We start from the raw sequence: 21,290 nt of genomic DNA on the forward strand, positions 1-21,290 counted from the left end.
TGAGAAGGACTCAGAATGGGAGGAAGAGGGGAGTTCCTGGTGGGCTGCGTGGCGGAGGCGGTGGGGTGGAGGAAGTCATTGTGGGCAAGGGTTAGTTGGCAGTGGCTGAGGGGTTTAGGGGCCGCCCCAGAGTTCCCTGAGGGGTCACCGTGTGGAAGCGGTGACTGGGGATCGCTGAGAAGAGGGACCGAGGGGTGCCGGGCGGGTGGGGGGGTGGGGGTCCGCGTCTGGGGGCGGAGCCGCCGCTGGGTGGGGCGCCAGGCCACCGCCCCCTCCCCGATCCGGGCGGCGGCGGGCGGGGACCCAGGCGCCCGCGGCCGGCCCACAGCAAGGGGAGAGGGAGGCGGTGAGTAGGCGGCGGCCGGCCGGGCTGGTCCGGGCAGGTCCGGGCGGGGAGCACGCTGCCGGGCCGGGACCCCGCGCCGGAGCCCGAGCGAGTACACCAGGCCGCGGCCCCGCCTCCTGCCCGCCCCGCGCCAGCCGGTCGGCGCCGGGAGTTCGGAGCAGCGCCGGGCGGGCAGGGCCGCGCCGAAGCCGCCGCCGCCGGTACTCCGCCTGACGTGGGCCCGACGGGGAAGCCTGAGCCGGGCGGCGCCCGGAGCCGGGAGGCGCCCCACGCGGCTCATGGCGGGGCCGCGGGGCGCGCTGCTGGCCTGGTGCCGCCGCCAGTGCGAGGGCTACCGCGGCGTGGACATCCGCAACCTGAGCAGCTCCTTCCGGGACGGCCTGGCCTTCTGCGCCATCCTGCACCGGCACCGGCCCGACCTGCTGTGAGTGCCGGGGCGGCGGGCGGGCGGGCGGGGAGCGGAGCGGGGCGGCGCGGCTCGGGCTGGGGACCCCCGCCCCCCTCAGTGACGCGGGGCCCTGCGGGTGGCAGGCGCCGCCCCGCGGGGACCCGGACGCCGACCCTACCCACAAGCCCCGATGCCCGGAGGGTCACGGAGACCCCAGCCCGGGGCCCAATCCTGCCCCAGTAGGCCCCTGGCCCCGCCCACCGGGCCCCGGCCCCGGCCAGTGCGCTGGCACCTCCTCGGCGGGGGCCAGGGGTGGGAGTGGCCCCGCCCACAAGGCGCCGATTTCCGCCCAAGGGGCTCAAGCGGCGCCCCCCTCACGCTCTTTGAATGGGCACGGAGCCCTCTTGGACACCTGGGACTTCCCCGCACTTAACTGTGCTCGGGCGCACCGACACACTGAGCGCCCCCATCCGGCGAGGCAGTGAGGCCTCCCTCTTCTTGGGGCCTCCTTGCTCTGAGGGGCCCCCTTGCTCTGAGTACAGTGACCCTCGCTTCTCTGATTCCCCCGCGTGATCTTGTCTCACGGGCGCTAGTGCCTGGCTCGGAGGAGACCCTGGGTTAACAGTGCTGGGACGAATTGGTGCGAAGCCCCCGCAACGCCCATCAGGACACAGACCTGCCCCCCCAGGTGTGTGCCCTAGGGTCCTGCGGCCCTCATTGGGGCAGGAAGGCCGAGTGAAGACTCATAGTGTCTGCTATGACAGCCGCCAGTGGGCTGCTCCGGGGTATGAAATTGCCCCTTCTTGTCCCCAGCTGCCCAGCGAGGTTCTCATGGGAAACTTGATTCAGGGGAAACCCCCGGAGCAGCAGCTGACTTGGGCTTCAGTCGCGGCAGCTCCCTCTGCCCCGGGCCCTGGCACCTCTGCCATCCATCCCTCCGTTCATTCATAAAAACAGTGAGCGAAAGTTTCTCCGTGCAGCCATTTCTCGTGCTGACGGCGTCCCACAGCAGGGGACCCTGAGCCTGGCAGGGCCTGGGGTCTCTGTGTCTGTTCCACCTGCAGACCTGCCTCCCCAGGGGCGGGCCTGGGAGGGCTTCGAGGAAGGAGGGAAAGGATGCCTCAGGGATTCGACGCCACAGGGTGCTTCGCTTACTCTGAGCCCCGTGGCACGATGTCTGTGGGTGCTGGGTCGGCGGTGCTGGGTCGGGCCCTGGAGGAGAGGGTTTTGGGGGTGTCGATGTAGCAGTGAACAAGATGAAGTGCAGACAGACGTGGTCGTGCCCCGCCTGCTGTGGGCCGGTGACAACGGCACCAGTAGAGGCGGGGGGAGGGCTCAGGAGTGGGGGCTTGAGGGAGGGAGAAGGGCACCCAGAAAGGAGTGGAGGGCTGGGGGGCTCTGCTGTTTGGCTGAGGGGCAGGTGAGAAGGGACTTGGGCATCAGACTGAGCCACTTGGTGGGCCCGAGCCCGCCACCGTCGAAGCATGGGCTACCTGGTGTGCGGACAGCGCCTCCCTGCCCCCGGAGTGCGACCTTGGGGACAGCACTGGCTCCCGCCAGGCATCTGCAAAGTGGTTCCAGAATGAGGCTGAGCGCCCAGGGCTGCTGCGAGGGTTAAATGAGGCAACGAGCATTCGGTTAGCATCAGTTAGCATCCGCAGTGTCCCTGGGCGATAGGGGGGTGGTGACGCAAGTGTCGCCTTCATCTGTTCAACAAGTACTTACAGAGTTGCCGCTCTGCACTGGGCTCTGTGCCTGGGAACGGAGACAGCCAGCCAGCGCAGGGACCAGCCGCGCACCGCGTCCCACGCTGTGGTAGTGACATGGGGGAGCGGGGATGGAACCTCCACGCGTGTGGGAGGTGCTGCCGCGGAGGAACAGCAGGGAAGGCCTCCCAGATGTCTCCTCGTCTTCAAGGAGACGCCATGTGGGTTTCTTTCTTTCTTTCTTTCTTTCTTTTTTTGAGCCCCATCTTTGTGCCCTCCGTCTCCCTCAGAGCCAAACGGAGCTCACCGGGCTTTGAAACTCTCGGAAAATCCCTGCTATGAAGGCCCAGATGTTCACGAGGAGGAAGAATTGTAGTGTGTTGGGGGCCTTTGCAGTTTTCACATGGTTTCCACCCTTTCTTCACCCAATAAGCATTTATTGAGCACCCCCTAAGTGCCGGGAACTAAGTAGGGCGTCTGGGGCCCGGGGTGAACAACACGTAACCCCAGCCTTCCAGGGACACTGTTGGGGACACCGAGACAAACGGCGGGGCATGACGCTTCACCTCGTTTGGCCTGGGAACAAGCCTTTGTCCGGGGCCGAGGTGGGTGTCCCGTCACCCCTTTCAGAGCCACAGACACGCAGGCTGAGGTTGAGGAGGTTCTGTAGCTTGCTGAGTGTCCTGCTCTTAGGTAACAGCAAAGCACGGGGACTTAGGGACCCAGGTGAGGGGAGGAGGAAGTGGCCTGGCGCTGACAAAAGGGGGCCCAAGCTCACACACAGTCACCTCCCCTCTCTGCAGTTCGCCTTGGGGTGACTCCTCCCGGGTTCTCAGGGGTTCTCGGGTCACCGCACCTGGACTCTGCGGGGAGGGGCGTGCTCACCCTCTCCCTTGTCCGTGAGGCCTGCCCTTCACCAAGGCAGACTGGACGGTCCTCCCCACCAGCCGGGGAGGTGACACTAGAGCTTCCCCTGCTTCCCAGACGGGAAGAAGATAAGGCTGCACAGACGGCCGCCCTGCTCAAGGTCACACAGCCCAGCCTGGGAAAGCAGGGCCTCCCGGCCTTGGAGGACGTGCTGCCTGCTCTGGCCTCTGGGCCCACCGCAGGGGGTGGACGGGCTGCTGTTTCCAGCCATAGAAGGAGAGGCGTTGGGCGGGGGGAGGGGGGCCCCAGGAGGCTTCGAGCAAGAAGGCTGGGCTGCCTCCACTGGTTTCAGCCACGCTAGCAGCCTAAAGCAGGGGCGGGGGTGGGGGATAAATAAAGCCAGCAGGCTGGCCAGCTGTCCCCTCCCTGGGTCCCCCAGGCCGGCCCTGCTTCCCCTCACCTGTCCCAGCTTAGAAGCTGGGAAAGCCTTCATTGCTCCCCCAAAAGCAGGCGCCCCGGGGAGTGGCCCAGGCAGGGCAGCCCGTGTGCGGAGGCTTGCCAGCAGCTCTGGAGCCCATGTGGCTTCCAGGCCAGTCCAAACCTGTCCTGCTCCCGGCCCCAGTGCAGAACGCATCCACCTCGGGCTGCGTTGGGGTGGCGCACGTTGGTGTGGCTTCTCCAGGTTCAAGACATGCGGCAGAAAGGGCCCGGAATGTGGATTCCCAGGGCTGGCTGTTCCCCCTCTCGGGCCTCAGTGTTCTCGTCTGTAACATGGGGAGAATGCCGGGCAGAGAGAGTTAAAAATCATGGGAACTCAAGATGGGAGCTCAGCACAGCGCCCGCGTGAGGCCCTGGATCCGCAGATGCCCCTGTTTTTACAAGCATTTGTCTTCGTCTCGGTGTTATCTCTGCTCCTGACTCAGGGTGTGGCTTCCCGGGGAAGGGGATCTTAAGCCTGAAAGCTTGGACTTGAGCCCCACGGCTTCCAAGTGCGAGTGCTTGGCAGCCTCGGCTTAGAGGCCTCTGGGGGCCCTGAGCTCATCCAGCGCCCCCACCAGGCAGGTGCTTGTTGCCCCAGTTTCCTCCCTGACAGCCCGCAGACCCCTCCCCTTAGGACCGTCCCCTCCAGGCTGGCTCCGTCTGGACTCACGCCCTTGCCTGGGGCCACCTCCTCATTGGCCTCCTCCCCTTTGCCTCTTGCAGAGATTTTGATTCCCTGTCCAAGGACAATGTGTTCGAGAATAACCGTTTGGTGAGTCCCCGACAGACGGCAGCCCCAAGGGGCTGTGTGTGGGGGTCGGGGTGGGTGGGCAGGGTTGCTCCTCTCCCCGTCCCCTGCTTCCCTCTGGCCCGCTTGTCCCCGGAGCACCTCCCCTCCTCCAGGTCACCCTGTGGGGTCAGAGCTGAGGGTTGCCCACAGTCACCCCTGCCCTTGACCCTTCATCCCTCTGAGGGGAGCTTAGCTGGGCCTCAGCTGAGGGGCGCCCACTGACCCTACCTCCTCTTTCTCCTCTTCCTGCTGTGGCTGCCCCTGCCCCTGCCCCCACCCCAGGCCTTCGAAGTGGCTGAGAAGGAGCTGGGCATCCCTGCTCTCCTGGACCCCAATGACATGGTCTCCATGAGTGTCCCCGACTGCCTCAGCATCATGACCTACGTGTCCCAGTATTACAACCACTTCGCCAGCCCTGGCCAAGGTGAGAGGGGGCCAGCGCGTCAGGGAGACTGGCCCTGGGGGTGGGCGGGCTGGGGACGGGTGGTGCTTTCCTGAGCTGCAAACCGCCTCCAGCTGGGCAGGCAGCACGCCGTTCATTCACCGGATCATTCATGCACTCATTGAGATGCTCTTTATTGAGAGAAACGGCGCTGTGCGGGGGTGTAGCTGTGAACAGGTCGCTGCCCTCCTGGAGCGCCCAGTCTTGTGGCGGGTGGTGGGGGTATGCAGGGGACAGATGGCGAACATGGCCGCCCATAACGGAGCAAAATAACAGGAGGGAGACGCACCCGCCATCTGTGAGTTCACCTCTCTGCGCCCACCCTCACTTCCTGTTTGCAGACACTTCCCTGGGGTTTTCCTCCAGCAGGGAAGGCCCCCCCCCGCCCCCCCCCCCCCCCCCCCCGCAGTGGTGGTGCATGGTGCAGTGTCTTCCCCAGAGGCGACCTTCAAGGCCTGAGAGCTGAGAGGCTGGGGAGTTCGGGGTGGGGGGCCCCTCCGTACTAGGGCGCTTCTCTGCTGAGTCTAATCCCTGGGGGCCTGCAGAACCCCCACACAGGCATCTCCCGGGCGCAGCTGGGCCTCTCCTGCAGAGAAGCAGGCCCAGAGAGGGGAGGCACGGAGCTCAAGGTCACACAGCAGGAAAGCAGAAAGGCTTTGCGAAGATAGGTCCCCTGACTCCTGCTCCGGGTCACCGCTGTCCTCGGGTCCCGAGGAGGCGGGCACCTTGCCCCTTCCCTGCCCCATTTCAGTCCAGCCTCCTCCTGTCTCTCCAGGCGGACAGTCCCAGCCCATCTCTTTAAAAAAGTGCTCTATGAAGTCAGGTCTTTGTTTTCCTTTTTAAAAGTAAAACATGCTTATTGTAGGCAATTTAGAACACAGAAAAAAGCATAAAAATTCAAATAATCTGTTACTCCTTCCTCCCTGAGGTATTGCTAGGGATTAATGTTATATTTGAACAAATACCATTAGATGTATTTTTTTTAGATTTTATTTATTTATTTTTAGAGAGGGAAGGGAGGGAGATAGAGAGAGAGAGAAACATCAATGTGCGGTTGCTGGGGGCCGTGGCCTGCAACCCAGGCATGTGCCCTGACTGGGAATCAAACCTGCGACACTTTGGTTCATAGCCTGCACTCAATCCACTGAGCTACGCCAGCCAGGCATTAGATGTATTTTAATTGAAATCCAATTAAAAGGATTTCTCAACCACAGAGTCTTTGCTGAGGGGCAGTAGGGTAGAAGTTAATAGAGTGGACTCAAAAATTATTTCTCTGCTGTTTACTATCTGGGTGACGATGGGCCGCCATGGTCACCTCTCTGCCTCAGTTTCCCCTTTGCAATGGGGACAAGAATAGTGTCCGTCTCACAAGGTTGACGTGAGGCATAAATGAGGAAGTATAAACCCATGTCTGGCTCTTATTTAGGACTCAAGGTTAGTACTGTCATGGTGTCTTTATTTCATTGGTTGGAGCTTAGCTTACTTACCTAGAATCACAAGGGAGAGAGAGAACAATGTAAAAAGTGATACAATTTCAGGAGAATCCAATAAGAAAACAAAATAAGGTAATGGGATGAAAAGCAACGGGAAGAGGAAGTGGCTACTACAGGTGAGTGGTCAGGGAGGGCCTCCCCGAGGAGGTGACATTTGAGCTCAGCCCTGAGCAAGGAGAAGTGGGAGGCCAGGCGAAGACCTGGGGAGGAACGTTCCTCATTCCTGGCAAGCGGGCAGCAGGGGGTCTGTGTGCTTCAGTGGGGGAGGGGGGGAGGAGGAGAGGACAGATGGGGCCGTAGGGGCAGGGACTTGATGAGGCGGCGAGGTTTCCAGAGTTTTGGACCATGATTCATGGCAGGAAACACAGTTCCCATCGCAGTCAGAGGTCACGCACACGTATGTAACTGAAACCAGTTTCAGGAAATGGTTCTTCCCCTTACCACACGTGATGCGCACAGATATTTTCTCTTTCACCTTTTGAGGGTGCTGATTGCGCCCGCCCAGTGGATCCCAGGGTCCCTCTGGGTTGTGGCCTGGAGTTGGGTGAACGCTGTTCTAGACCACAGCTGGGAACTTGCGTTTTTTTTGTGTTTTGTTTTTTTTTTTTAATTATCATACAGTAAAATGAATTTTTTGGTATACAGGTCTCTGAATTGGGGTGTTTTATTTTTACACAAAGTAGGTGCTTCGTGAATAGTCGCTGAAGGGATGAAGGCATGGGGGGCTGGAGGAGGCTGGCTGGGTCTCTTCTGGTTCAAGGGAGGGCAGGCGGGGTTCTGGGCCACGGCTGCCTGCCTGCTCGCAGGTGGGGCAGCTCCTTGTCGGCCTCAGGGAGCCAGCCCCGCTTCCTGAACCTTGGGCCAGCACTGTGTGGTGGTCCCCTTCTTTCCCTTCCCTTCCAGCCCCTCGCCCTGGGGGGAGGGAGGCTCCCCGTCCTGCCCCCCACAGGGCACCGTTAGCTCTGGGACCGCACTGCTGCCTGCTGTTCACACGGCCCCCTTCGCGAAGGCTCCGAGAGGTGAAGCAGCTTGCACTGGCCTCTGAGCTTGGAGGTGGAGGTGTCCTGTCCCCTGGCCTGTGTGGGCTACCACCCTGCATGGGGACCAAAGGTGGTGGCTTCAGACCTCCAACCTTAGGCCAGGTTGGGGCGTCTGGGGGCTCCAGGCTCCCCACCGGCCTCAGGGCTCTCTCCTGTCTCTTGGCAGCCGGCGTCTCATCGCCCGGAAAGGGCCTGGCACCCTCCTCCCCACCATCTGCTCCAGCGGAACCGGGAGACAGGGCTCAGGTAGGCAGGCGCCCGGGTGGGCGGGTGGGGTGCGGGTGAAGAGGGGCGAGTGGGGCGGGGACAACTGGCACCACGGCGCTCGTACGGCGCTTGGTCCTTTTCCCACCGGCTCGGAAGGTAGCGGCTCACAGGCCAGGACAGGGGGCAGGGGCAGGACGTGCCAGGCCTGGGAAGGGGACGTAGGTCGCAACACTGACTCGGCTGTCCCAGGCCCGGCAGGATTTGCCCCGCAGTAATATGACGAATACTGGCCTTCGTTCCTGTTGAGATGGAGCCTGTGGGTTCCCTGGGTGATTCAGCCCCTAACAGCCCTGGGAGGCCAGGAGTCGCTGTCCTGGTGCACGGACGAGAAAGCAGCCTCAGACGGGCCACGTCACGTGTCCGGGGTCTCTCAGCGGGCAAGTGGGGACCACACTGCCAGTCCCCTGCTCCGGGGTGCCTCGAGGGGTGACACCAGCCCTCCATGTTCGGGAGCCGGCCCACCTGCTCCCATTGGCTGCTGGCTGGAGCTCTGGAGGGACAGGGCGCCCGGCCCAGGGCGGGTGTGGGTGAGCGTGCGCGGGGCCGAGATAGGCAGGGACGCGGGGTTCCGATTTGCAGGTGGGAACCCAAGGCCCAGCGCCGCCAGCAGCTCGCTCAAGGTCATGGTGCTTAGAAGGAGAGAAGCTGGGATTTAAATCTGCTGGGGCTCTAGGAGGGGCAGAGAAAGGGGACGAGGTGGGCCTCAGAGGACAGTCACTTATGGCGGGGGGGGGGCGACCTGCAGGGATGGGACGCAGGTAAGAGCGATGAGCGGGAGGGGTCGTACAGCCAGGGGCCGCCTTTCTGGTGGGGGCGGCCCAGAAACTGGACGTCGGGACTTCTGTTCCCTCCTGGCTCTGTGACCTCGCACAGGTCTTTTCGCCCTCTCTGGCTTTAGTTTCCTCACCTGTGGAAAGGGGCCGGCGGCCATGAGAGGCGGGGAACGGGATGGCTGGTGACCACATGCCCACCCCCAACCTGCCCACCCTATTCCCTGCAGGGCGAGGCGCTCTCCTCGGGTGACCTGTCGGAGCAGGGCGCCCACCGGACGCCCAGCAGCACGTGCGCGGCCTGCGGGCAGCACGTGCACCTGGTGCAGCGTTACCTGGCCGAGGGCAAGCTGTACCACCGGCACTGCTTCCGGTGAGTGGCTGCTGCGGGAGGGAGCCCAGGGGCGGGACCTTGACCCCAGCCCCCCAGCAGCAGGGAGGGAGCTTCCACGGACTCAGCGCCACGGCGTGCTGAGGGGTCCGAGTGCCAGAACCTCCTGCCTGTTCCCGTTTTACGGAGGAGCAAACTGAGGCCTCGGGGGACGCTTGCCCAGCCACACGGCTAGAGACTGAAACAGGGCGGGAGCTCAGGGTTCTGCCCCCAGCGCTGGGCACTGTGAGGCAAACTTCCTGGTGGTGTTTAAGGGGTACAGTGTGCTTTGAAAACTATTGGGGTGGGGGGTGGAGGATTTTTAAAAAATCACAATAGCAATTCGCTTTCTGTGTGTGTGTGTGTGTGTGGCTCTCAGGGGAAGAAAATTGAATAAGAGGCAAAGAGCATACAAATAACGTAGAAAAAAATGTTATAAGAAATAAATCAGTAAAAAATATACCAAAGAGCCAGGGAACCGGTGACTGACAGTTGCCGCTGGCACCGGATCGTGGTCACTGTGCCCCGGGGGTGGGGGGACCTCCGCTTCCTCTTGCAGCACAAACCGAACGCATGTTTCAGTTTCCTGACCGTTGTTGCCCTTTCCCTCCCCTCCGGGAAGTCCAGGGTATCAGGACAGGATCCAGATGGGCAGCTGGGAGGCGGGGAGAGAGGGAGGGCGCCAGCACGGCGGGCCGGGCTGCCTGGCCACGCTGAATGCCCATCCCCGCCCTCCCTGGCAGGTGCCGGCAGTGCTCCAGCACCCTGGTCCCCGGGGCCTACCGGAGCGGGCCCGAGGAGGGCACCTTCGTGTGTGCCGAGACCTGTGCCCGGCTGGGCCCGGGAGGGCGGGCAGGGGCCAAGCCCCGGTCCCCCCCACAGCCGAAGCAACAGCAAGACGATGCAAAAGAAGCAGCAGAAGAAGCCAAGGACGTGGAGGGAGGCAGCCCCAGTGCGGCTGCAGGGGCCGAGGCCCGGCCCCAGATCCCCACCAAGCCCTGCGTGCCGGACCGACCGCAGGACCTGGCCAGCCCCCCAGCCGGCCGCCCCATGCCCGCTCCCCGGAAGGCCTTGGAGAGCACAGCCCAGACGCCCCCCACGCCCCGGCCCCGGTCCAGCCTGCAGCCTGAGAACTTGGAGCCGGGCGGCGGCAGCCTAGTGAATGGTGAGCAGGGTCCGGCTGGCGGGGGAGTGTCTGGCGTTTGCATGGACGTGCGCACCGGGAGGGCGGATGGGGCCACGCTCCGTGCCTGTGTGTCCGTGTGGGGACGACGCTCTCCGAGGCGATCGGTTCACACAGCAAGTTGTGACCGAGGCCTCGGTGCCGGGTCTGCTCCCCGTGCTGCGGGGGCAGCTCGGACAGACAGACAGACAGACACGCACAGACTGCGCCCGGCTGCCCTGCACGGTGCATGTCGGGGTGTTTGTCTGCCTTCCTGCCCTGTGCGCTTTGGCTTCGGGGCATGTAGCAGGGGCACTTTTTGCGTGCCTGTGTCCTGGCTGCGTCCGGGACTCCGTGTGTCTGGCCAGTTGGCACGCCCCAGGTGACCTGCCCTCCCACGCCCAGCTCTTGTACTTGCTTGTGTCTGGGTGTCTGGCCGGGGAGCGCTCAGGGGCTGGGGGCCGGGAACAGGCTCAGGAGTGTCCCTGGTCGGGTGGGTCTGGGGACACTCTTCAGGCTCGTCAAAACTAGCAGGGGCCCCTGTCCCACCCCTCATGGTAGGACCTTCCCGGATGACCTCCCCAGCTTCCGTGTGCTCAGGCAGACAAGGCTGCTGCAGCCTGCGCTGTGCTGGGCGGCCCTCAGCGTTGGGTTGGGGAAGGCGGTTAGGTTGGGAGAGACCCTGGGGGGCGGGCGGACGGCGAGAGACTCCCCGGGGCTGTCCAGTTCTGGCCCCCACTCCCTGAAGCCTGCACTGAGCCCAGCCCTGAGCCGGGCGCCGGGGACGGAGAGGCGGTGCAGATGTATTTGCCTTCGAGGCGCTGCCCGTCTGCAGGGGGAGACGGGCACAGACCGGGGGGTTCGGTAGAACTAGGAGTCTGTGAAGTTGGGGGAGGCAGAGGCTGCTGTGGGATTTCTGGGGGACCCTCGGGAGTCGGGGGGCCTGCAGGAGTCGGCGGCACCAGGGCTGTGCCGAGACGGTGTCTCCTGCCCATGCCAGGGGAGCGTCTGAGAGGCGCTCGGGTCCCCCCCAACTCAGCTGAAATGCAGATGGGGCCTCGGATGCCCTGCCTTGTCCCCTTGACCTTCTCCACCCGTCCCCTCTGGTGCTTATCTAATCTCCCGAGTCCTGCGGCGGGGAAGGTGCGCACACGGGCGAGGTCGCCAGGGCCGCCTGGCGTCCGTGACCTGCCGGTTGAGAAGGGAGGGCACTCCCTCCCTGGCGAGGCAGGCATTCTGGCCGGCTCCCCGGTGCACTGCTCTGCTGCCCGGCGTGCGGCCGCCTGTCCCATGAAAGCCTGTCTCCCTCTCCTTCCCCCTCTAGGAAGGCTGCACGAGCCCCCCGTCCCCAAGCCGCGAGGGACACCCAAGCTGTCAGAGAGGTACGCTGGCTCCGAGAGGCTTTCCGGGTCCTGGGGATGGGAATGGGGGCCCCTGGGGGCTGCATGCAGGGGACAAGGCTTCCTGTGGGCGAGGGGCGTGCTCCACGTCTCTGGGCGGGGGAGGAGTGCTGCGCCGCGTCCCCTTCCCTGAGGCCCCTGTGGGCGGCAGTGCCTGGTGGTGGGGACAGCCACCTCCCGCGTCCTTCACCTCCCGGAGCCTCCGCTGCCCTCGTAACCCCGGGGGCCTAGGCCTGGCTCATCGACTCTGGAGAAGGAGCAGCCAGGTGTAGAAAAGCCCCAGACAGCTCAGCTGCGCACCCAGCCCAGGTCTTCCGCGTGGGTCGCGGGGTCCCAGGCGAGGACACCTATTTCCCGCTGTTCTCTGGAGCTCTGTGTCCCTGCGTGGCCCGGGAGGGGAGAGGTGGGCCACAGCGGCGATGGCAGTTGAGGCTCAGTGAGCGCCTGCCATGTGCCAGGTGCCATGCCCACTGGGCCCTTACAGTGACCTTGAGAGGTAAGGGTGGTTATCGTCCCCGTTTCACCAGCGGGAGACTGAGGCAGAGAAGACAAGTGAAGTGTCACAGAGGGTGCCCCTGGGGGTCCTTTCCTGGGCCCGGTGGGGGTGTGACTGTAAGTCCATTTCAGCCTTGGGCCCAGACTGGCCCCGCCACGCCGGGGCTGGGAGAGGAGAAAGGTGCCGTTTCTCATCTTCCTCTCGGAAGTGGACTCCGAACCACCCAGAGAGAGGAGGATGCTGTCCCCCTGGCCTCCTAACGGTTTCTGCCTCTTCCTGCCGCCCTGCAGGGCTCCAGCCCCCAGGAAGGACCCTCCTTGGATCACGCTGGTGCAGGCAGAACCCAAGAAGAAGCCAGCCCCGCTGCCCCCGAGCAGCAGCCCCCGGCTGCCGGGCCGGGACGGCGGGCGGGTGGAGAACGGAGGCGCGGAAGAGGTGGCCCCGAGGACCCCTGCAGAGGCTGGCCTAGAGCCCAAGCCCTACAACCCCTTTGAGGAGGAGGAGGAGGAGGAGGCGGCGGCAGCAGGGGAGCCCCCCGCCGCACCCAGCCTGGCCACCGGCCCCGCCCAGGCCCTCCAGGAGAGCACGCCCAAGTCCCTGCACCCCTGGTACGGCATCACTCCCACCAGCAGCCCCAAGACAAAGAAGCGCCCTGCCCCCCGAGCGCCCAGTGCGTCCCCACTAGGTGAGTGCCGTCCGGAAGCGCTGCTGACAGTGGGAGCCCCGGGGTCAGGGCCGGGAGGGCGTGGGGTTCCGTGGGATCCCCTCCAGGCCAGGCGCCGGGTGCTTCACGTGTGTCCTCTCGTTGGATCCTGGAGCTGACCTGTGAGGTCGGTATCGCGCCCCCCTTTGCAGGTGGGGAAACTGAGGCACAGAGAGGGTAATGATTTGCCCAGGGTCTCACAGCCCTTAAGCCCTGGAGGTGGGATGTGAGGCCAGGCTCTAGACTCCATTGGCTGAGCCCTCCGTGGCCTGCCGCACCGGCACGTTGGGAGAGTTAACCTCGCCCTGCGGTGAGGTGCTCAGCACGGGGCCGGCCGGAGAGCACGTGGCGGGGTCAGCCGGCACCCTGCCCATCTAGTCACCAACCGTCCCCGGTCGCCGGCAGCCTCCGGCTCTGGCCGGGCTCCGTGTGACTCAGCCCTTATGACTTTGAGCTGTTCCTTCCCGGGGTCCATCTTTGGTCTCCTCATCTGGAAAAGGGGAGTGGCGGGCCAGCTGCAGGGCGCTGTGTCCCCTCCGCTCACCGCTCACGCTCATCAGGCCCATGGTGTTCTAGGCACTTGCTAACCTGTAGCCTTCTCAGGCTCTGGCCCCAGGCAGCTTCTGCCTCGGGTGCCCCCCAGACCTCAGGGGGAGCCCCCTCAGACTGTAGGGCCGAGAGCATGCTGGGGATGATCACAGGCAGGTGCTTCGGTGGCCTGGGGTCCCCACTGGGGCCCCTGCCGGAGCCCTGGGACCCCCCGGCTGGGCCGAGGTGGGGGTGGTGGGTGTGAGACAAGGAGCAAGGAAGTGAGCTTTGAGTCAGACACAGCTGGGTTCACCTCCAGCCCTCGCCGGGACCAGTGCCTTCTGCCTGAGTTCGTAGCCTTGTCTGGGAAACGCAGGTGACAACGCTGGCAGGCGCGGTATCGGCCACCCGTGTGAGGGCGAAAGCGGTGCAGGGCAGTGCCTGGCCCAGGGCTGGCCGCTGCCGGGGCTGCCCGCCCTCCCCCGCTCCTTCCGCCCGCCCTCCCTCCCTCCCCTGCTGGTGGTCAGAGGCACAGCAGAGGCCAGCTTCAGTTGTGTGCCCTCCTCCCTGCCCCCGCCGATTTGCCTTCCACATTTGGCTTGGCTTTGGGTCAGATCAGATAAGGGAGGGGAAGTGGAGATGGCAGCCGTGCTGGGCGAGAGAGTGAGAGGTGGACACTCTGGGCCCCGGCTTCCTCTGGACGCGGAAGGACGCGGGCGGCCCAGGCCACCTGCGGATCTGTTATGTGGGGACCGCGTTGGGCGTGGCACCCACCTGCTCATCTGTCCGCACAGCCCTCCACGCCTCCCGCCTCTCGCACTCCGAGCCGCCCTCGGCCGCCCCGTCGCCAGCCCTCAGCGTGGAGAGCCTGTCGTCCGAGGGCTCCAGCCAGACCGTCAGCGGGCAGCTCCTGGAGCCCCCGGTGGTGCCCAAGAGCTCCTCAGAGCCTGCCGTCCACGCCCCCGGCACCCCCGCCACCTCCGCCAGCCTCTCCGCCGACTCCTCGCTGTCCTCCTCTGGGGAGCTGGCGCAGCCCGCCGCGGGCCGTCCGCCTCAAGCCAGCCCTGGCCTTGACCCCGGCACGAAGGGCAGCCCGGGCCCCCAGCCAGCCAAGCCCTGCAGTGGCGCTGCGCCCACCCCTCTCTTGTTGGTGGGGGATAAGACCCTCGTGCCCTGCCCTGGCACCTCATCCCCGCAGCTCCAGGTAAAGGTGAGTGCCCCCGCCTTGCTGAAAGCTGCAGCCCTGCCTAGCGCATGGGGTCTGGCCTCAGGGCAGGAATGTCCGGGGCCACTTACTTCCTGGCTGACGTGGCCGCGTCCCTCTGCCCACCCACCATGCCATTCACAGAGGCCCAGACCCATCTGTGGGCCGGCCCGTCCGTCGGCCAGACCGCCCGTCCACCTGCCGGGCCCTCCGTGCATCAGTGCGTGCAGGCACCTGTTCACCTGCCTGTCCCACGCACTTGCCACTTCGGGGTCCACTCACACGGCTACCACCCACCCATCCGCACAGCCTCGTGTCCGCCCTTCCGTTCACCGAGGCCCCGTTTATGCCGGAGGCCCCCGCCCAGGCCCGCCCTGCACACCCTCTCCTCTCAGAAATGGAGTGGGTATGAGGTGACAGTCCCAGGGAGTGCACGACCTGTGTGGGCTGTTTGCACACGTGTTTCAGTCCCACGCCCAGAACAGGGGTCACCAGGGATCAAGAGGTTCCTCTGGGCACCTCGTTCCTGCGGGGGCCTCCCCCGCAGCCCTCCGGGCCACCAGGTGCTGGTCATCCGCAGAAAGGCGCAGGGCCCTAGGTGCATGAGGGGCCGGCCAGCAAAGGAGAGGGGTCCCTCCCGGGCAGCGAGTGGGCGGCCCTTCTCCACTGGCTGCCCCGGTGGAGGGTGGGGCCCGTGCTTTTGTCCTTCCCGACTGGGCCACGCTGGGCGAGGGGCTGCACCTCTCTGAGCCAGAGAGCCCCCTCTGGGGAAGGGGCGGTTACGAGAACGGAGTGAGCTGCCGCAGCTCTGGCTGGCCCTGAACTCCGTGTCCCGACCGCTGTCCCCAGTGCCGGATGGCTGTCCTGCCCTGGAGCAGATTCTCTCCCTTGCTCGGGCCCTTGGGAAGTGCTTGACTGTGAGCCAATCACTTGAGCTCTCTGAACTGGAGTTCCGGCTGTAAAATGGGCATTAGGGTCCTACCATGCAGAGCAGCTGTGAGAGTTAGCTGAGAATGATTCAAGTCCCCAGGCAGCAGCTGCGTGGCGGGGTGGGGGGTAGGGGGGTACAGGAAATGGGAACATGTGTGGGTGACCCGGGGATCAGAGGCAGAGTGCTGGGAGATCCCCTCTCTGCCCGGGCCCTCCTCCCCCCACGCCCAGAGTCCTCAGGCAGCCAGTTTCTTGCTGCTCTCTCCCCCCAGACTTATCCTCTGTCCTGTCACCCCGCCTCTAGTCTTCCTGCAAGGAGAATCCTTTTAACCGGAAGGCATCACCCACAGCGTCCCCAGCCACAAAGAAAGCCACCAAGGGACCCAAGCCGGCGAGGCCGCCTGCTCCAGGACACGGCTTCCCACTCATCAAGCGCAAGGTACCAGCCTGGGCCCGGGCCCCTCCTACCCCCCGACGTGGCAGCCTCGGGCTCCCCACGGGGCACTTTAAGGAGGTGGGCCGTCGGGGCAGCTGCCCTCAGGTGCAGGAGAGGGGGCACTTGGGTGGCCCAGCTAGAAGGTTCAGCTGGCACGCAGGGGGACTTGGAGCAGATCAGCTGTGCTCCAGCGGGAGCAGTGGGCGGAGCGTTCACTTGTTACAATAATAATAGTTCAGGGATCAAAGCACTGGAAGGTTACACTCCCTGCGAAATAGATCAGAGTGTTCTCACGTTTATCTCTGTACCAAAGTCACTCTCTCGCACTGTGATATCATTTGTGGAGCGGCAGAGGAGGGGGCAGGGCTGCCATGAGGGGCTGGAGGTTGTGCCTTCCCCTGGGTACCCCTGTCGTCGCTGGGGCCGGGGCACGGAGGGGTTGGGGCTGTGCCACACCGACCCTTCCCCCCCCCCCCGGGGGTCTTGCCTCTGCCCCCAGGTGTGGGGTAGAGCCCAGGCCCTGGGCCCACGCTGGCCGCTGCTGGCCGGAGAAATGGGGAAGCTCCCGGCAGCAGGCGGGCAGGAGGGGTGGTGACCCAGGCGCTGTCGGGCAGGTGCAGGCTGACCAGTACATCCCTGAGGAGGACATCCACGGAGAGGTGGACACCATCGAGCGCCAGCTGGATGCCCTGGAGCTCCGCGGGGTTCTGCTGGAGGAGAAGCTGCGCAGCGGCGTGAATGGTTCGAGGGCTGAAGGGGGGCGGGGCCGGGGCCGGGGTGGCCGGAGACTCCCTCGCTGCAGGGAGCCTCCTCCGAGGGCAGGACCTGCAGCCAACCGCGGCCTCGTGGGCGTCTGCTTCCAGAGGGCCGCGAGGACGACATGCTGGTGGACTGGTTCAAGCTCATCCACGAGAAGCACCTGCTGGTGCGGCGGGAGTCCGAGCTCATCTACGTGTGAGTCCTCCACCCCTCGGCCCCTGTGCCCCTTCCCGGGAGCCGGACGACCTAGAACGGAGAGATGGCCCTGCCTGCCTTCCCTCGGCACGGACAGTACCGGCCAGGGCAGCCTTGCGTGGGGCTGTAGCAACAGGTGGCTTCTTCCCGCCCTGCAGCTTCAAGCAGCAGAACCTGGAGCAGCGTCAGGCCGATGTGGAGTATGAGCTGCGGTGCCTTCTCAACAAGCCGGGTGAGCACAGCCACACACGCCCCTCCCGGGCACCTGCCGGGGCCTCATGGGGCAGGGGAGCAGGCTCAGGGCCTCCCCTCCAGGCCGGGCTGTGGGTGGCAGAGCCGATGGGGACATGCGGACTCTGGGAACAGGTGGCCTGGAGGTGCCATCTGGTTGAGCCATGGAGGAGGTGTGGACACACGTGGTGTCGGAGGTGACCAGCTCACAGAGAGCACCAAGCTCGGGAGAGCAGTGCCTGGGGCTGCGTCTTCTCCTGGAACACGAGGGGGCTCAGGGCCCAGGGCCGCCCCCGTGTGGCGATCGATGACTGCAGACGCCTGTCCAGGGGCAGCTCTGGGCTCGCAGCCGTCAGGCCAGAGCACGGCAGGACCTGATGGGCAGGGGGTGGGAAGGCGGAGGGTCCTCAGTCACAGCCTGACTCAGAATGACTCTGGGAAGGAGAGACGGCCTGACCGGCTCCGCACGGTGGGCAGTAGCTGGAGGGATCCAGTGTGGGGCCAGGCAGTCCCTTTCTTAGCTGCTGATGTGCTGGGGGCGGGGCCAGGGAGGCAGGCCGCTCTCTCAGCCTTGCGGAGCCCCGGTGGCCTGGAGTGGAGGACAGGATGAAGGTGCCTGCCTCGCAGAGAGTTCCCGGGGTCAGGGGGCAGTGGGTGTGGGAGCGCTCCGTGGCCTCTGAGGGCTGAGGGTGGCTAGGTGGCTGAGCTGGGGCCTGCAGCCACGACAAGGAGTGAGCTGAAGCCGCAGCTCGTTAAATGTTCCAGTACGCCGCTTGGGTGACGTTGCTTCTCCAGGACCCCGGGGTCCTCTGTTCTTCCCCCACCCCTGCCCCACTCTGGCCAGCCCGCCTTTGGAGGCCCTCACGAGGCCCAGCCCGAACCCCGCCTCCTGTGGGAAACCTCCTTGAATGATGAATGAATGAGTGAGTGAATGAATGAATGAATGGAAGCAGGAAACCAAAAACCACCCAGTATGCGCTGGGCTCTGTTCTCAGAACAGGTGCTGTGCTGGCCCCCCCGGAGCCCCCTTAAAGGGTGGTGTTTTTGGTAGGCAGCCTAAGTAACCTTGGTCTCTTCTATGATAACCTTCATTTTTCCAAAAAGTTGTCATCCCCACCCACCGGGGACCTTCCTTACTGTCCTCCGAACTTAGCGCTTAGCTGTTGCTTCCTGGCTTCCTGCCACTCACACCCCCGCTCCCCCCCCCACCCCGCCCCGGGCAGAGAAAGAGTGGACCGAGGATGACCGGGGCCGGGAGAAGGTGCTGATGCAGGAGATCGTGACCCTCATCGAGCAGCGCAACGCCATCGTCAACTGCCTGGACGAGGACCGGCAGAGGTGATGACAGGGCCGGGCCGGGGGCTCCCCTGGGGACTCCTAGCGGGGAGGGCTTGGAGCAGGCCACGCCAGCCCTGCCCTCCCTGCCGGCGATCCCAGGGCACCCGTGTTCAGCCGGCCTGGGTGGAGTTGGAGGCTGGGCTTGATTAAGAGGCTTTCTGGCCTTGCCTCCTGGGGGACCTTGAGCTCTGCTTTCTCATTCCAGGGAGGAAGAGGAAGATAAGATGTTGGAAGCCATGATCAAGAAGAAAGGTGAGGCTGGCCTGGGGCGTGGCCCACTTGAACCCCTGGAGGGTGGGGACAGCTTGCGGAGAGGGTTGGAGTGGGTGCTGCGGCCTGGCGTGTGCTCACTCCCAGCCTCTGTTTGGTCGAGGAGGCCACACGCAGTGAGGCAGGCCCGCCCGTGGCCAGGAAGCCCGAGGCCTGGGCCTGGGGGACGGGGCTGGACACCCCAGTGCCCCGGGAGGCCTGGGGTGCCGGTGAGCGTTTTCCCAGCGCGGTTTGCCATGCACTCTGCACTGCTCCCCGAGACCCGCAGCTGGGCCTGGAGGGGCCTGTGGGCACGACGAGCAGGACCTGCTGGGACCAAGGCCGTGCCGGGTTGGCGGGGAAAGCAGCGGGCTGGGAGCAGGAGACCCGGGCTCGGCCTCGGTCCCACCGTGACTCAGGCTGTTGTGGCCTGTGGTTGGGGCTGGCCTCCAGTCGGGCGGCCGGGGCCGCGGTCCCAGCGGCTGCTGGTGCATCCTCACGGGTGCCTGAGTCAGCCGCTTCACCCCTCCAGGCCTGCTCGCCCGGTCTGCAGAGTGGGGGTGACGGAGGCCCTGCCCCCCAGGTGTGTGCGGGGGACTCCTGGGGTAACGTGCGTAAAGCACTTCTCCAGGGCCTGGCACCTACCAAGGGCTCAGCGGGTGTTAGTCCGTTTCACACCCACGTCCTCCTCGTCTACACAGTCAGGCGCCAGGAGAGAGGATCCCCAAGGTTTCTCCTGGCCCCGGCAGTCGGCGTTCGACTGCCACCCACGGGGCTGTGCGCACCAGCCCGGGGGACGAGGCTGTTGGAGATAAATGTGTGCCGTGCCTCAGGGTCCCCAGGCTGTTCTCACGTCCCTGTATCTCGGGCCCTTGTCAGAACCCTGGGAGGGGTACGGTCCCCGTCCTACAGGCAGAGTGCCGGGGACTCAGAGAGGCGAGGTGGCGTGCCCAGGGCTCCCAGGAGCAGGTGCCGGAGCTGCACCCGGCCCCTGTGGCCTGGCACGCCTAGGCCCCTGGCCCGCCCCGAGGGCCCCCTCCCCCAGGTCGTTGAGACCCCTTTCCCTCCCGCAGAGTTCCAGAAGGAGGCCGAATCTGAGAGCAGGAAAAAGGGGAAGTTCAAGACCATGAAGGTGCTGAAGCTGCTAGGAAACAAGCGCGACACCAAGAGCAAGTCCCCGGGGGACAAGAGCTAACAGCAGGGGGACTTCCACTCGCCCCTTTCCGGCTCAGTCCTGTCGCTCTGGTTCTGACGACTCCAGACGCCGCGACAGTCGCAAGGAGCCAGCGGGGGCCTGGGTCCCCGGAGTGGAGCGGCACGGCCCAGCACACCTGCCCCTGCTTGTCCCGCCCAGCGCCTGCCGTGACGGGCGGCTCCTCGGCCCTCCTTCCCCTGTCACATCCAGATGGGATTCTCAGCTGCCAAAGTTCTGGACCGAGGGTCCTGCCACCACGGGGTCTGCCGTGGGTCTCTGCCTCTTGGGTGCTGCGCCCCCTGCAGGCCGCAGGCGGGCCCGGCTGCGCTGGCTTCTTCCTGCCTCGGCCCAGCCCCGAGTCCGTCTTCCCGTCCCGGCTGGCGGCCCTGGGTCTGTCCTCCTCGCTCAGGAGCTGCGTTCACCACGTCTCTGAGTTTATTCAGTGGCTGCGCCCTCAGCCACGAACACGCATGATGGACAAAACCGCCCCCCTCTGTCTCTCCGGGTTCCAGGAGGCTCTTCCCTCCTCCTCCCTTGCTGTGCAGGGAACCTCCCTGGGGCGGTGCTGGGGCGGCCGCCCTGGGTGGGTGGGTGTCCCAGTGCCAAGTCTCCCAGCAGGGGTCTCTGCTCCCTCACCTGCCGAGGGGGCACGCTTTATGTAGGTGCTAACCCTGGTTCTCCGACATGCTACAGTCTGCCACCTCGCTGGGTGTCCCCCGGGGACGGTGGCCGCTCCTGTGCGTGGTCATCGCCGGTCTCTCCCCTCACGTTCCTGTTTGTCCTTTCCCCCAAGGACTGATGGCCACACCCCGCTGGGAGGAGCCGGTGGGGACAATGCCTTTTCCCCAGGGACCGTGTCCAGCAGCTCTGGGTCGAAACACTGTTGCTATAAGCTATCTGGGGGGCACCCCAAGGGCCCCCTTCCCTCAGCGCACCTCTGGGGGAAGATCACACTGAATGAACTCGTGGGGGTTTGCCTCGCCCACAATGAATGGAGACCACCTCATTGCTGGGGCCCTGCAGACTCGGGGTGCTTGTCCCTGGCCAGGCCTGCCTTCTCTCCTGCCCTCACTGCGCCTCGGGGCCGGGCACTTCTGCTGGCCCAGGTGGGCACGTAGGGCTGCCCACCAGCGGAGCCCTTGGCCCCCTGCCAGCCGTCGGGCTCCCTTGCCCCACAGGGAGGGGGGCTCCTACCCGGGCAGCGCCTGGCAGCCCCCTTCCAAACGTGCCTGTGGACCCGGAGCTGGCGTCACCGACTCGAGGACCTCTCAGGGGCCAGGGTGCACGGACCGGGCTGGGTGGAAGCAAAGAGGTGGCTCCATGACGCTGTTTCAGTGTCAGGAGGCTGGGGTGGCAGGGTTGGGGGTGGACTGGGGTATGTCTCTGCCACTACTAAAGGGGGACGTCCTTCCTCAAATCAGCTGCAGCCCGTGGGAGTGTGGCCCCGCGTCATCGGGTCTTCCCGTTTTAAAAAGAAGCTAGAAATCCAGATCGTGTGTGTGTGG

At 65.1% G+C, this 21,290-nt stretch overlaps 1 protein-coding gene across 1 annotated transcript; it reads left to right on the plus strand.

The window, feature by feature from the left end:
- Positions 1-307: 307 nt before the first annotated feature.
- Positions 308-20,949, plus strand: MICALL1 (MICAL like 1). The gene is made up of 16 exons (XM_028532216.2): positions 308-770; positions 4,511-4,559; positions 4,860-5,001; positions 7,719-7,798; positions 8,820-8,962; positions 9,703-10,124; positions 11,446-11,503; positions 12,308-12,702; positions 14,043-14,458; positions 15,687-15,821; positions 16,433-16,559; positions 16,682-16,772; positions 16,931-17,004; positions 18,227-18,341; positions 18,547-18,593; positions 19,664-20,949. Exons 1-16 carry the CDS (start codon positions 625-627, stop codon positions 19,783-19,785), a joined length of 2,562 nt encoding a protein of 853 aa, XP_028388017.1. The 5' UTR covers positions 308-624; the 3' UTR covers positions 19,786-20,949.
- The last annotated feature ends 341 nt before the right edge of the window (positions 20,950-21,290 follow it).

Source organism: Phyllostomus discolor, chromosome 2 (assembly GCF_004126475.2).
Source record: "Phyllostomus discolor isolate MPI-MPIP mPhyDis1 chromosome 2, mPhyDis1.pri.v3, whole genome shotgun sequence".
Lineage (NCBI taxonomy): Eukaryota > Metazoa > Chordata > Mammalia > Chiroptera > Phyllostomidae > Phyllostomus > Phyllostomus discolor.

Excerpts from the sequence above, each read along its gene's own strand:
- MICALL1 (XM_028532216.2), top strand. The coding sequence starts at position 625 with ATGGCGGGGCCGCGGGGCGCGCTGCTGGCCTGGTGCCGCCGCCAGTGC. Across the intron at positions 10,125-11,445 it reads CGGCGGCAGCCTAGTGAATG|GAAGGCTGCACGAGCCCCCC; the intron begins GTGAGCAGGGTC and ends TTCCCCCTCTAG. Across the intron at positions 15,822-16,432 it reads TCCCACTCATCAAGCGCAAG|GTGCAGGCTGACCAGTACAT; the intron begins GTACCAGCCTGG and ends GCTGTCGGGCAG.